The sequence below is a fragment of the Protopterus annectens genome, chromosome 2.part2 (genome assembly GCF_019279795.1).
Source record: "Protopterus annectens isolate FY-2018-M chromosome 2.part2, PAN1.0, whole genome shotgun sequence".
NCBI classification, from domain to species: Eukaryota; Metazoa; Chordata; order Ceratodontiformes; family Protopteridae; genus Protopterus; species Protopterus annectens.
The window spans coordinates 1098746622-1098762274 of record NC_056730.1 but is presented as its reverse complement, the minus strand read 5'-3'; the positions used below and the strand labels follow the sequence as shown (position 1 = coordinate 1098762274).

General features: G+C 39.9%; 1 protein-coding gene across 1 annotated transcript in view; it reads right to left on the bottom strand.

The window, feature by feature from the left end:
- PNPLA7 (patatin like phospholipase domain containing 7) overlaps positions 1–15653 on the bottom strand; it is a gene marked incomplete in the record, with an annotated part of 4152928 nt that overhangs the window by 612227 nt on the left and 3525048 nt on the right. The window contains 1 exon segment of the mRNA XM_044064320.1: positions 4109–4225. Within this exon segment, the coding sequence (XP_043920255.1) occupies positions 4109–4225 (117 nt within the window).

The window sequence follows — 15653 nt, the reverse complement described above, 5'->3', positions numbered from 1 at the left end:
GGTCAATATCCTTGTCAAGAGTCCATCTGGCAAATTTTTCCCATTTACTATGGCACAATTTTCTAGCTGAAAGCTTGTGATGAGCTAGAATGATCTGTTGGACTGATGATGGAAGAGTAGAAAGCCTGGCAATCATGGGAATTGGAGAAGCCACACAGTTAGCTTGAGATGGTGGCGATTCAGATGAACCATTCCTTCTGGGTGAGATAGGAGATGTGGAACTGGGTCCAAAATCCAAGGTTATCGAAGTAGATGAGGCCAAATGTAGGGAAACCACATCTGCCGAGACCAAAGCGGGGCAATGAGGATTACTGTGTTCCTTGATGTGACTTTTCATAGTTTACTGTAATGCCTAATGTAGTACAAAGATGAAGGGTGTAACCTCTTTCTTTAAAAGTTGACGCCTGGTGGTAGCAGTGAGGAGCCAGTCATTGAGATAAGGAAAAACCTGAAATTCCAGGAGTCTGTGATGAGCTGCTATCACTGCTATGCATTTGGTAAACACTCTTGGGGCTGTGGTGAAACCAAAGGGCAGTGCTCTGAACTGATAATTACTGGCTCCCAGCTGGAGGCGTTTGTCCATTTTTATGTGGTAATAATGTATCCTGGAAATCTATTGAGGACATACAATCATCTTTTTCCAAGAACTGAAGTACTGACTGCACAGAGACCATCTGGAGCTTGGTTTGTTGAACTATCTTGCTGAACTGGCTGAGATCCAAGATATGCCTCCAGTCCCTTGTCTTTTTGGGTACTGAAAAGAATCTTGAGCAAAATACGGGTACTTTCTGATCTGGGGGGACTTCTTGGATGACTCTTTTGTTGAGCAGTTTTTGGATTTCTAAGACTGCTGCCTCCCTGTGACTGGGTGAACATCTGTATTTTCAGATTAGTTATAAGGGGAATGATGGAACCTCTGGAAATGATCCACTGTACCCATAGGTCTGAGCTCATCTGTAGCCAGGCAGATTGATGCAGGGATAATCGTCCCCTGACTGCATCCAGAGGAAGGCAATTGGGCCTCCATTCAGGAGCGCTAGTATGAGTTACCAGAGAAAGAATGCCTGGACCCCTGGTTCTGTGGGCCACTTTTGCCTCTGGAATGGCATCTTCTGTTACCTCCCCTCTGCCCAAGGATAAGTCTTTGCCGCGTGAGACCTGGAAAGGCTCTTGGGACTTTTTGAACCATAGCCTCCCACTTCTCTGGTTCCTACAGTAAGGCCATTGAGGAGTGAAGAACTGTATGACCACAGCAGAAAGGGTCTTCCCATCTTAATCACATCTGGCTAGTGTGTCTTTTACTTTGGTCTAAACAGGAACGATCCTTCAAATGGATCATTGATGAATGAAGATTTAAATGGCGCCGCAAAATCACACAAGTGCATTCAGGGTACGCCTGAACCCACTGCTCTTGTCATCCTTTCAGTTGCATGAGCGATAAGCCTCATGGACGAGTTGGAAATAGATTCAAGGGTGGTGAACTGAGAGGTAACTTTGACTCGAACCCCTTCAGCTACTGCTCCTGTGAGAGTATTTGAAATTTCGTTGATTAGATCTCTCTGTAGTCTAGTGAAGTCCGCCATATAACTCAAAGACCTGACAGCGATGGTCGATAAAGTGTAAATGGGCTACCCAAACCTGTCCATAGTGCTAGACTCCTTGTTAGGAGGATGGATAGTAGGACTTTCTTCTGCAAGTTCCTACTACTATTTACCCCCTAAGAAATAACTGCTCCCCTCTCCTTCACCATCACCTCTAAATATGGCACTATCATTTTCCCATCTGACCATACCAAACTTCTGTGCATTGAAATTGGTAACAACCTTCACTTCGATGTCCATATCTCACAAACCATCAAAAAGGTTCACAAAAAAATGGGCACACTATATAGACACAAAAACTTTCTCTCAGACCAAGCAAGACTCACTCTAGCCCACACTCCCTTATTGTCCACACTAATGTGTGCAGCACCAATTTTCACTCAAATCAGGAAACTAGATCTAGACAAACTAAAGTCATGCTACAATAAAATCGTCAAATTTGCTAAAACACCACCTTCAGAACACATCACTGTGTTGCTCTAAGAGACCTAAATTGGCTAAAACCACCTCAACTATTTAATTACCACCAACTAGTCACTGCCTACAATATTCTTAAATACCCTGATAAAACGGGTCTATATTAGATCAGCGAACGCTTAAAACAAGCGAACGCTGATTGATCGACCTTATTTTAGCGAATGTTCAAAATTTCGAAGCAACAGAAACCCGAATTTTTTCCTAGGGAAAGAATTTGGTTGTCCGTTTCTGTTGCTTCAGTATTTTCAGTGCTGTGGTGGAAAGTTACGGGTTGGATTCAGGTAAGTGTGTGATTGTGTGGCTGTGAGTGTTAAGGTGGGTTAGGTGAGTTAGGGTTAGGGCTCAGGTTAGGTACGTGTGCTATTGTGTGGACATGAGGGTTAGGATGAGTTTAGGTGAGTTAGGGTTAGGGAGCGAGTGAGGTGAGTGTGCGATAGTGACGGACCTAAGGGTTAGGGTATGGATTAAGGTAAGTGGATAGTTAGTGGTGTTTGCATAGTTTAGTGTAGGGTTAGGTGTCAGATTTTAGGTGTATGTGTGTGGATTTCTGTTTGTTTGGTGTGCTTGTGTTGTGTGTATGTATTTTGGATCAGATCTGACAGTTCGAGATTGTAAGCTTTCGCTTACATAAGGTCGATCAATCAGCGTCTGCTTTTTTAAGCGTTCGCTGATCTAAAATAGACCCGATAAAACCCCATCACTAACTCAACTACTTAACTACTATACAGCAAATTGCCCTCTCCGATCTAGCGACAAATCTCTCCTCTGCATCACTACAGCAAACAATACTGCAGGAAAAGCATTATATTCCCACTCCATTGCTAGAAACTGGAATTGCCTCCCCCCCTCGCTGACACTGCCAGCACCACCTCACACTTCAAAAACTCCCTCAAATCACATCTAATGAATACTTGGCTATCTCCCTGTATTACTTAAACTTAAGCTTTCCTATCCTCCTCCTACCCATTCACCAATTCCAGATTAGGCACTGTAATTCCTCTAAAGAACTACAACTCTAATGGCCATTAGTCCAGCCTGTAAGTAGCTTCTATCCATGCTATTTGTAACTTCCCTGACTGCTGAAAAGTGTCTTGTCTGCTAGCATTTCTAATGTAAATATCAGACTGTTTTCTTGTATAACCTACATGATTGCTGTACTACTCCGTATAAAAATATTTTCCTCTTGTTTAACTTGTACTACTCTGTAAAAATGTTTTTTCTCATGTCTAATAATGTGCAGCTTTTCTCCCTGGGCTTCTGCTGTAAATGGACCTAGTCCAGTCGAAACTTCCAAGTTAACAAATGTAAAATAAATAAAAAATAAAAAATGTATCTCAAAGATTACCCCCTACTTTAGAACAGGCTTCTCATCTATGTGACACAAGTTCCTAACCCTATTCAAAGGAAACTTGATCCAATGGATAGGAAAATGCAAATCTACTCCTGGTTTGGGACCTATGTCCTAATGGGAATCTTTGATGCGTACAAGCCTACATTCTGTAAACTTCCTTGGAGTACTGACACTTCTGCAATAGTTTAGCAAATATGGATTAAGCTTGGCTAGGCTTAAAATGGTTCTCAGGTTGATAGCCTATTTTCCACCTATGAACCTATAGCATTGTTCCTAGTTTCAATTTCATACTCTAGCAGTCCATATGTAATCCACTCTCTCAGGCCTGCCCTAAAAATAGGCCATTGGCTTAGTGAGAATGACATGGTCAATAAAACTGAAAGGCTGACTAAATAAATAATCAACAGTTCTTTATTATTACTACTAGATAAATAACTGCAGTGTGCTGTAACATCAGTGTTTGACTGCAACACCTGTAGAAACATGACATGTTTCCAGAAACACATATGAAAAAGATTTTGAGACTTAGCAGAGTATTAAAATCATCATCTAAATAGGCCTGTAACAGCAGCAAAATACGAAACAGTCATACCAGTCTAAACAAGCAGAAGCGGCATCTGTTTAAGATTAAATTCAATGTGCATGTCTCAAGAACATGTCGACATTGCACTGGGCATACCTGGCAGGTTGTTGATATATCCCCCATCCATTAGAAGGTGGCCATCCTTTGGATCACAGAGAGGAGGAAGATAACCAGAAAGAGACATACTTGCACGAACATAACGCCAGAGGGAACCTACAGCAATGCGATAACATACAAAAACTTTTAAGCAAAAATACAGTAAAGATTTTTCTTACACAACTATAGAAGTATTTTTTTTTGCTTTCATAATTTCGGTACTGAAACAATTTATAAGCACTGATGTTCAGATGCAGTATAACATTATGATGGCCCCCAAAATGAAAGATGACATCACAAAAAGGCAGAGACAAACATTTAACTCAGACTTCCTCAGACCCAGAGACAAACTGCCAACCCCAATTGCCAGCATGTAGAGTTTGGAAATAAAAGTGTGCCTGGGTGGATAGCCTTTCCCCTCAGGAAGGGATTCAGGGCTTGACTCATGGAGACTAGGGGAGACAAGATTCACACAATGCTGTCACGGACATGGAGGATATCCCCCCAAGTACACAAGGTAGTGAACAGGCAAATGCTGAGACTCCAAACAGGTTGGTCTACACAAAGGTTTAAAAGAAAAACACAAAGAATACAGAATGAGTTTTGCATTACCACTAGTCCTGGGGGAAGCTTAGAAGGCTGCAGACGTCCCCAGTATGCTTCATAAATGAGCTAATGAAAACTGTTAAAAACACAGACTTTATGTTTTGGGAGCAAGCAGTGTGGCGATTTTTTTTTTGTCCACAGTTCCAACACCATCACTGGCTGCTAAATGTTTACTTTATACACTGCCGTAACAAGTAATGCATGTTATGACTACTGTGACTAACAGCCTTCTTTTGTCAGCACACTTTCTAGGGAAGCTACTAAGATGGATACAGTTTAAATCTTGAATACAGCTTGTTAGGTGCACCAAGACCACACGCTCAAACTGATCAGCAATACAGATGCAATTACTATTGCATAGCGCCTATTTTTAATAGTGTTTTATTGCTTTATTGGCAATAAAACTAAGATTAAAATAAATAAAATAAAATTATGCTCATAAGCCAGTACTTATTATACAGCAGGAACTTCTTCTTGTAACATTTGTTAATGTCTGTTATGTACTTCACAGATAAAGATTCTAGTTGTCTACTGATGTACTATGTTCTTCATCTGTAAATATGTTGTATGTAATTGCTATGTAAATTGTTAATCGCTATGTAATCCAATGTAACTACTGTCTGTTTTTTTTAACTGTGGAGCTTTTCTCCCCGGGCCTCCGCTGAAAATGGATGTACGTCCAGACGGACACTCCCGGTCAACAAATATAAATAAATAAATAAATTTATTATGACATAAATAGAGTTATACACACAGTAATATCATCTGCAAGCATACTATGTAAGTTATATATAGTATTATGTTATATGTAAGTTACTTCATAAAATACAGTTTGGTGAAGATGCTACACTGGTGTATTGCTGGTTTTCATCTTGCATTTATTTTATTTACTTTATTTGTTAACCAGGATAGTCTGATTGAACTCAGAGAGACACTTTTTTGCAAAGTCTAGGGAGAAAAGCTTCCAAATTAAACACATGAACCACTACTTCTTAAGGTGTATTGTGGACAGAGAGATGCGATCTAAAAACTAAATAGTAAATAAACACATTTTGTACATGCATATTTACACTTTTTTCTGTATAAAACAACTCCACAATTTCAATAACAAAAGAAAAATTGAAACATGATCCTCAGTTGAAGATATGTACATAATTATGGAAAAATTCAGAAAAGAAAGTATGCTAATGGCAAAAAGAAATATGATGTTTAAAGATGTAATCCATGCATTTTGTGACAGAATGAATGCCCTGCATCAAAATATGAATAGTTATAAAAGCTTCTTCATCTAGCTTCAGTTTCCTAAAAATACCCATCTAAATATGCTGGCTTGCCATTTCAAATGCACCTATTGACCACAGCAGCAATCATTACTAGCCAAAGAAACTTCTTTGATCAATGGTAACCCTTATATGAATTAATTCAGAAGGAAGTCGGCATCACAATCCATCTTGTAATGCAATTTAAACTACATGAATTTGCTCTACATGTTTACATTCTGAAAAAGGAAAATCACTTTTTCACACAAATAAAGTTTACAGACATCGACTTATAATGAAATCATCAAATGGGATGAAACAATTTACTGGTAAATTGAGCCAAAGATAGATAAATGCACTCCTTTATTTTATTTGATTTTCTATTTTGCTTTTGTTTACCAGGTTTGCTTGACTAGGCTAAGTCAAAAACCTGTTTTCAGCAGAGGCCCGGAGAGAAAAAGCTCCAACATATTACAAAAATTTTTTAACATTTTCATGGACATATATGAACAGGCATTAAATAATTAAATTATATTCATATGAAATTAGAGGCAACTATTCCAGTATTACATATTCTTGGGAAATCATAGATGCTGAACACTAAGCATATGAGCAAATGTATTAGTGAGTTTATCAAAGAGATAAAAGACCATGTAAACTGGTGCTTAGAATTTCAAAAACTGGAAGTGGGAAAAAAAACTAAGTAGGGCAGAAATTGTTAATATTATAGTTAACAGGTGAGGTTAAAGCGTTAAAGCAGGTGTTGCGGTGTGTGAATGCAAAGGTGTAAGTGTAGGTAAGTACTATGAGTGTGTTGGTTAGGGACGTTTGTGTATGTTAGTGTGTGTTTTGGCTGTGATGTGTGTGTGCAAGGGGCTGTGAAATGTGTGTGTGAGTTACTTTTGTGTGTGTGATTGTGCGATTTCGGAGTTAGTATATATAAGTAGGGGGGTGTGGGGGGCTTGCCCCCCTGCTTGTCTGTAGTGTAAGATTGTTTGTTTGATTGTGGGGGGAGATTGTGTGTATGTGTGTGGTCTATTTGTACTGTAGGTTCACGATTTTTAATTTCGTGCTTATGGGGTTTCGGTATTTAAAGGTTTTGGCTATAGAATTTCGAAATACTGAAATTCGGGATTCTATAGTGAACCCACACACACACATATATATATATATATATATATATATGTGTGTGTGTGTTGGATTTATATCACATAACTGACATTTCAAATTGTTGAACCATACATAATCAAAACAAAACTGTCAGCATTCTGAAACAAACCCTCCCCTGCTAATTGCATAAACCAATTCCAAGACTGTACTACAGTGGGCAGCAGGGCAAATTTCCCAGTTCCACACTGAACCTCAATCTCATTTAAAGCAGTGTTGCAGGGACTACCACAGAGTCAATGTTCTGAGATGTCAACCATATTGTCTCGATATTCTGGAGGTTGACAATTCAGAACTTTGATTATTTAATATAAACCATGCTATCTTAAGGTTAATATTAGAAGCATAAATGTGGGGATGAGCAGCATCACAAAACAATGTACACAGCTGAGAAATGCTAGTAAAACTATTCAGGTATTGGTAAAGACTGGTTGTGAGGCATAGGATTCTGAATGAAGAGAAATGGTTGACGATATGGTAAGCAGAAGACAGCCATGTCATTTACCTTGCATACACACACACACACACACACATATATATATATATATATATATATATATATATATTTATATATATATATATATATATATATATATATTTATATATATATATATGTATGTATCCTGGAGATATACAGGGGTAGATCCATTGATTCGATAAGGGTAGTTTTACTTTTGTTTTAAATGAGCTTGCATTCCAACTAGATTTCACTGGTAGTGAGATGTGGTTCTATACTTTAACTACGTGGTTAGAGAGATGTGGTTCTGTAGTTTAACTACGCTACTTGAATAGAGAGAGACAACTGCAGTTTTAGATGATTTGGTTAGTGATTTTTCTCTAGAGTGTACAATTCTGTCAGGGGAGTAGTGCTGTATTAAATTGTCAAGGGACAGGCAATTTTCAGGCTGGTAGAGAAATTTGGGAATTGTAGTTAACTGATCAAGAGCTAAGTGATGTGATAGCTCTAACCAGTTAAATTCTCTCAGGCCTAGACAGTGGTGTGCTCCATTGTTATAGTTTACTGCAAATTTGACTATTTTATTAAAGCATTGTTCATGTTTTGAGAGTTTGAGATTTAAAGGGTTAGTGAGGATGGGAGCAGCGTACAGCAGAGTTGGGAGTAAGAAAGTTGAGGCATTACGTCTTTTAGCTATGTCAGTGATGTATGTTTTTCCCCTGTATAATGTGGGTCTATATCATATGAGCGAATCACACAAATTGTGAACGCTCATAATATCGAACATACCGGACCTCGAAATGCAGACCCTATAATAGGAAGTTTGAAGTCCGGTACGTTCAATATTATGAGTGTTCGCAATTTGTGTGATTCAGTCATATGATATAGACCCGTATAATGTAACAAGGGTTTTTTTTTTCCCTTTTCCCTTAAGTGGGACTTTACTTAATTTTTTAACAAAAAACAACTTTATTAAATTATGACTTATGACATAGGCAATCATACATGTATATAAATGAAAACAAACCATATTGACAAAATCTTAGTTGCAAACATTATACATCACTTATAATCTACTCAATCATTGCCAGTCAGACATTACATAGCTCATTCATATCATGCCTTCTTTTAAACCTCATTCCTCCCCACTATGTACTTTTCCCACAATTCCCATTTTTTCTATGTAATTTACTCCTACCCTTTTCTTCTTCTTCTTTCTGCTGTTCCCCGTTGGGGGTCGCCACAGCGGATCACCTGTTTCCATTTCTTTCTGTCCTCTGCATCTTGCTCTCACTACAGATCACAATGTCATCCACAAACATTACAGTCCATGGGAATTCCTACCCTTTTCTAAATATCCCAATTCCAGTTGTTTTATCTCTGTTACTATATTCACTACTTCTAGTACAGTTGGTTTAGACTTTATTTTTTTTATTTTATTTTACGTTTGTTGACCGGGATAGTCCGACTGGAATCATGTCCATTTTCAGCGGAGGCCCAGGGAGAAAAGCTCCAAGACAAACAGCAACAATTAAAATAAAAATGAAGACACTTTACAGTTTTGATATTTACAAAGACAGAATAACAATTTCACCGGTAAGGGTTAACTCCTGGATATAGTCAGGAGAGAAAGAAGATTAACAGTAAATTGACTAATAATTTATTTACATATGAGGTATGAGTCAGCCAGGCTTGTTACAGTGGCAAAGCCAGTTTAGAGCCAGATGTTGTTTGAGTCTGGTTTTAAATTGAGTTAGGGAGGAGAGCAATGTAATTTCAGCTGGCAGTAGGTTCCAGACTCTGCCAACAGTGTTTGCAAAGAGGGAGTCACCAGTTACACTGCTAGTTTTGATAGTTTGAATTAGTAGTTTGTTTGAGGATCGAAGTAGTCTTTGAATTGTTATATGGGGTAATAATATTTTTAAGGGCAGGTGTATTATCTGGATTTAGGAGGATTTTCTTGGCCACAACCAGAAGGTTAAATTGGATAAGACTGGGAAGTTCTAGCCACTCAAGTTGTTTAAGGTTGGTGCAGTGGTGTGTTCTAAAAGGCAGGCCAGTGGCAAACCTGACAATGTGATTGTAACATGTTGATAGTCTGTTACGTACAGTCTTATTTAGATTAGAGAGAAGGGAGGAAGCATATAAGTAGTGTTGAGAATAGGTGAGAGCGAGCAATGGCAATCTTAGCTGGAGGTGTTAAGAAGGCTTTTATTCTGTATAGTGACCCAAGTTTTTTATTGATGGTCTTGATCACTTGATTAACGTGTAGGTCAAATTTTAGGTTATCAATAATGACACCTATTAGTTTTGTAGAAGGGTCAGGGGAGATAATTGTCCCATCTTTTGCTTTTATGGTGAAGGTAAAAGTTGTAGACCTTTGTGTGGGTGAAAATAGCAGCATTTTAGTTTTTTGGGGATTTAGTAACAATCAACGTTCATTCAGAGAGCCAGTTTTCTATAATATTAAAGGTGGACTGGGTAGTAAACTTCGAGTCTGCAGGAGATGTAGCTGAGCAAATCAGGGTGGAGTCATCAGCGTATTGGATACAATTAACATTAGGGATGACAGTATGTAGGTTGTTAATAAAGATGGAAAAGAGAAGGGGGCCAAGTATGGAGCCTTGTGGGACTACAAGGGTGGTAGGTAAGAGGATGGAGAGCTTATCCTGCCAGAGAACAGCCTGCTGCCTACCACTGAGGTAGGATTTAAACCATTGAAGGGCTTGAGGGTTAAGGCTATAAGTGTCTGCAGGGTGTGTATCAACAGTTGATGATCCACCATGTCAAATGCTTTGGAAAGATCCAAGAAGAGGGCCGTGGATATTTGATTATTGTTACGGTTGTTATTGATAGTATTGGTAAAAGCTAGTAGGGCGAAGGTCGTGCTGTGGTGTGGACGGAAGCCATGTAGGGTATTGGCTAGGAGGTGATTCTGGATTAGGTGGTGCATTGGTTGTTTTTGTATACATTTTTCCATGATCTTTGCAAGCGGAGAAAGTATGGCTATTGGTCTATAATTGGAGAATTTCTTTATGTAGTGGGATTACATAGGATGTTTTCCAGATGGTGGGAATTTTAGCCTCAGCTATGGTACGATTAATTAGTATAGAAACTGGATAGGCAATAGCATCAGCTGGTTTTGAAGGTATTCGGCAGGGAGTTGGTCAGCGGAGAGTGTGGTGGGTTTTAATTTTTTGATTAAGTTGCAAATACATGAAGTGGACACTGGTTGGAAACTGAAAGAGAGTACATTTAAATGGGTGGCACTGTCAGGGTTGCAAGATCTAGGAGGTAATTAGCTGGCTAGAGCTTGAATTGTCTCAGTAAAGAAATGGTTAAAACTGTTTGAGACATCCTCAGGGGATTTGTCACTAGTAGAACCTGGGATAGGGGTAGATGTTTTACCGGGGTGAAGCAGATTACTCAGACCAGCCCAGAATTTCTGAGGGTTGTTCTGGTTGGCTGTCTGCAGATTACAGTAGTACTTTTTTTTGTCATTTAAGATTTGATTTCCATTTTCTAGTAATTGTTTTTTTGGCAGCCACCATAATTAGACTGAGCAAGGCCTTACTATGTCTAGGCAATTCCGATTCTGTGCCATAGCTCAAAAAAATCCAAGTTGCTCACCCAGTATCTCTGATAGAGTAGTATGCAGGGAATCTTTAACGTCTGCCAACTCATTACACTCTCAAGAAAATATGCTCCTAATTACCTTTTCCTTCACCATCACACCTCTGACACTTGCTGTTTACCTGATAAATAAATTTTCTGGAGTCTACTTGGGGTATAAAAAATACTTACGTAAACATTTCCAAGCAAAAATCCTGAATCTTCTAGATTTTGTTGCATATTTGGGAGACAGACATATATCCCCCTATTGTTTCTTTGTGAATTGCTTACCCAATCTCTCTTCCCAATGCTGACTGACTCATAGTTATCAAGCAATATTTTATATGCTCTACTAATTCCTTTTTTAAATGCAGATTCTGTTCTAGAGTCTACTAAAAACTCTACCAATGCTGGTCTTTTGTTTAGGGCCACCTAATTTCTTTCTCTTTGCCTACACTCTGGCATCAATCCTTGATAGGGAAGACAATCTCTAACCTGCAGTCCAAATAAATTCTTGGCATATTCCCATTCTATTACCTTTCCCTCTCTAGGTATTTGCTCCCAATACCTCGGTTCCTTTGCCAGTTTTCTTCAATAAATTCCAGCCCCCTCTTACCTATTGTCTGTATCATTGTATTGCACTCGGCCTATCAGCAGAATCTCCTTTCTCCATCCCTGTGTTGGTTTAGTTCTTAGAATATTTTCTGCTACTTTAGAAATATAATATTCTGTATGATTATTGTTAGTCTCTTTCAAGATCTGCATCCAAAATCACAGTCGCTCCTTGTTTCATCAGCTTTCCCTTTGTTTTGACTCCTTGCTATTTTTACACATCTATGGGTTTTAAAGGTCCAAAGAGCAAATCCAATCTTCATTTGATAAGAAAGGAAGAATCGCATGCACTGCAACACATCTGGAAGTTTTGTAACATATGCTGTTATTTAGGCTGTTTATATCTGGAATGGGTCTGAGGTATTTGATCCTTCTGAGTACTGAGTCAACATGGAATAGAAGTCAGGCCCTGTCTTGGACTGCTCGATTTCATAAGAGGCTTGAGACCTCCAGCAAGGTTGTTCTCTTCTGACGGGATGAGATACTAGTAAGTGAAAGGCAACGTGGCTAGGTGTAGGGAGAACAAAGAGAATCAGACTGTCCTATCATATTATGTCCAATGTCTACCCGTCATTTATGATGGTTTTCTAGGCTGAAAGATGAAGAGACAATCTGTGTCTGTCTCCACAGTACAACAGTCAGGCAAGGCTTTAGGCAGGCTGCTGCCCAGTAGACTGGCTGTGAAATCCCTGAGTCGAGAATTTCTATTGTTTGGTTGGTGTCTGCCATAGGAACTACCACTGTGTGTGCACTGGTTCTTCCCACACAACTGAAGGTTCTGCTGCTGACTGTACCTGAAACAACTTCTGACATGGACTATTCTGCATCCTGGAGAAGGGGTACTGTGGACCCTTAAACTTCACACCTACAGTTAACAGGTTTCTCCTTTTCATGATACTCTAATTTAGTTTTATTTTTGAAAAGATTGGACCAATTGAATAAGAGCATTAAAGAAAGACATTAAATTCTCTGCAAAGTCCATGATGAGGTAGAGCCAGACATGACAGTGTACAGTCACTCCAGGACTGGCTACCCACAGTGTATGAGTGTACAAGCCACTGAATTACAGGCAAGACACATTATGAGACTTCTTAAACTAGAGAAAACAGCTGTTGATTAGTTCTTAGTGGCACCTATTTCAGCACCCAGCTACCTCAAGGTCAAAAGGAGACATTTCTTTCTTTCTTACCAGAACAATGTAGTAATGTACACAAGGAGAAGTGATTGAAAAGGATGTAAAAATCTCTCCTGACACAGAATAGAAACAATTCTTCTTCTTCTTATTTTCTTCTTTCGGCTTTTCCCGGTTAGGTGTCGCCACAGCGGATCACCTGTCCGCGCATGATTGGCAGTGGAGTTTTACAGTGTCAAGTTGCCAGACCGGCTCCCAACCTTCCACAGAAGGCACACACATGCACACACTCATGCCTAGGGCCAATTTAGAGTGTCCAATCCACCTACAGCATGTCCACTGATATTTCTCTCTTTCCCAGTTTCACCAAGCAGATAAGGGGAAGAACTGTGCTATCCTGAGTAGCAAACAGGTTAATCTTTTAGGTGTATCATTACCAGAAAATCTCAGCAAGACACATTCCCTAAAATCATGAGCTCCAGAAGAGGAATGAAAAAGATGCTCAGGAAGTCTCACACTGACTGGGATGTGAACTGCTGAGAAGGTCACTGACCCCCTGCCAGACTTGCTTATGTTCTCTGCAAAGGGAGTATGACCGTGCAAGTCATTTGATTATTTATGTATTTAATAATGGACTGAGTGACAAACCAGGTAAGGACAGAACCTGGAAGTATCTTTCAATTCCAGTCTTTCATGGCCAGGACTACATACAGCTTCAACAGGCCTTTGTGGAACTCCTTCTCTGCCAGCCCATATTCCCTGTACTATGGAGAAGTCATGATGGACATGACTTTTCCCAGCTTACGGTCAATCTTAGGGATTGTAACTAAGGTGGTATTCACTTAAGAAACATTACCAGGGGATACTTCAACAGGGCTACCAGGAATTAATCATTCATGTACGAAAACACATGGACTTCCTTTGCCTGCAAGGCTTCATGTCACAGAGGACAGCCTTGATAAAACACTCTGGATACAGGAGGGAGAACAACCAGTCAGGGCAAATTCAGAGAGTTTACTATCCACCGACAGCCCTAGATGACTGACTTATCTGTGACTGCTGGGGCAGCACAGCCATTCTCCTGGGGAGCAACTCAGCTGGCATCACTGGAGGAAGGTAGGCCATCCCACACTTAAAGGCCATCATCAGTCTGCAAGTGGGCATCTTTTTTATGGGGCTGATTAAACCTTGAACAAGTGTGGGCTACAGAAAGTTCATAGGTCCTCTACAAAGAGAAAGCCTTCTTCCTTACAGGATTCATCTACAAGATCCTGTGTAGATTTACTGAATAAAGAGTCCATTAAAGACACCCTGAGCTCTATATTAAGGGAGGAGAGCCTCATCATACACATACATAAATATCAGAGCCTGCTGCACTAGCCATATTGTCAATACACACATTTTCACTGTGAGCCAGGTGGCAGTCCATTACAGAGGCTATACACAGAGCTCTGACTAGTTCTTCCTTCAAACTAAAATTAGGAAGGGAGGCCCTAATCCACTAGAGAGGACTGAAACCTATATAGGTAAAAAACAGGTGAGGGATCTAAATCCCAAGCATGGCAAGATAGGGGCACTCTGTTACCCACCATGCCTTATGCAGGATTCCTTGTCAGGGAGCAAGACTGCACAATGTAGTGGCCTAAGGGTCTTGTACTGCACTCAAGAACTCACAGAGGAGGCTACTTTTGGTGAACTGCCCAGGATCTCACTCCAATCAGCTGGGGGATTACAAAGGGCACCCACCTTCTATAGACGCTAAGGAGCAGAATCTTCCAGGATATATATATATATATATATATATATATATATATATATATATATATATATATATATATGGTATCCCTGATGACAGGCTGCACACAGAACACAACTTAAGGCACTTCCGTGGGAAAGGAAATGCGAAACGGTCCAGCCAATTGTGGCTGTCACAAACCTCACGTTTTTTCCAGAGGTGGTATCATGTCATCTAGTGGACAACTTTACAATAGGGACAGCTCATTGATTTTTATCTGTCTCAGGAAATGACCCAATGATAGCATACACCTTAAAATACAGAGGGCATGCCTGATGATGGCATACACCCTAAAATACAGAGGGCATGCCCGATGATGGCATACACCCTAAAATACAGAGGGCATGCCCAATGATGGCATACACCCTAAAATACAGAGGGCATGCACCCTAAAATACAGAGGTCATGCCCGATGATGGCATACACCCTAAAATACAGAGGGCATGCCTGATGATGGCAGACACCCTAAAATACAGAGGGTGGGAACTTCTGTATGAATACTTCCTCCTGTGCTGTGTAAGAGGTCATAGGAGTATGCATGCCTGATGAAGGCATACACCATAAAATACAGAGGGCATGCCTGATGATGGCATACACTCTAAAATACAGAGGGCATGCCCGATGATGGCATACACCCTAAAATACAGAGGGCATGCCTGATGATGGTATACACCCTAAAATACAGAGGGTGGGAACTTCTGTATGAATACTTCCTCCTGTGCTGTGCAAGATGTCATAGGAGTATGCATGCCTGATGATGGCATACACCCTAAAATACAGAGGGCATGCCTGATGATGGCATACACCCTAAAATACAGAGGGCATGCCCGATGATGGCATACACCCTAAAATACAGAGAGCATGCCTGATGATGGTATACACCCTAAAATACAGAGGGTAGGAAC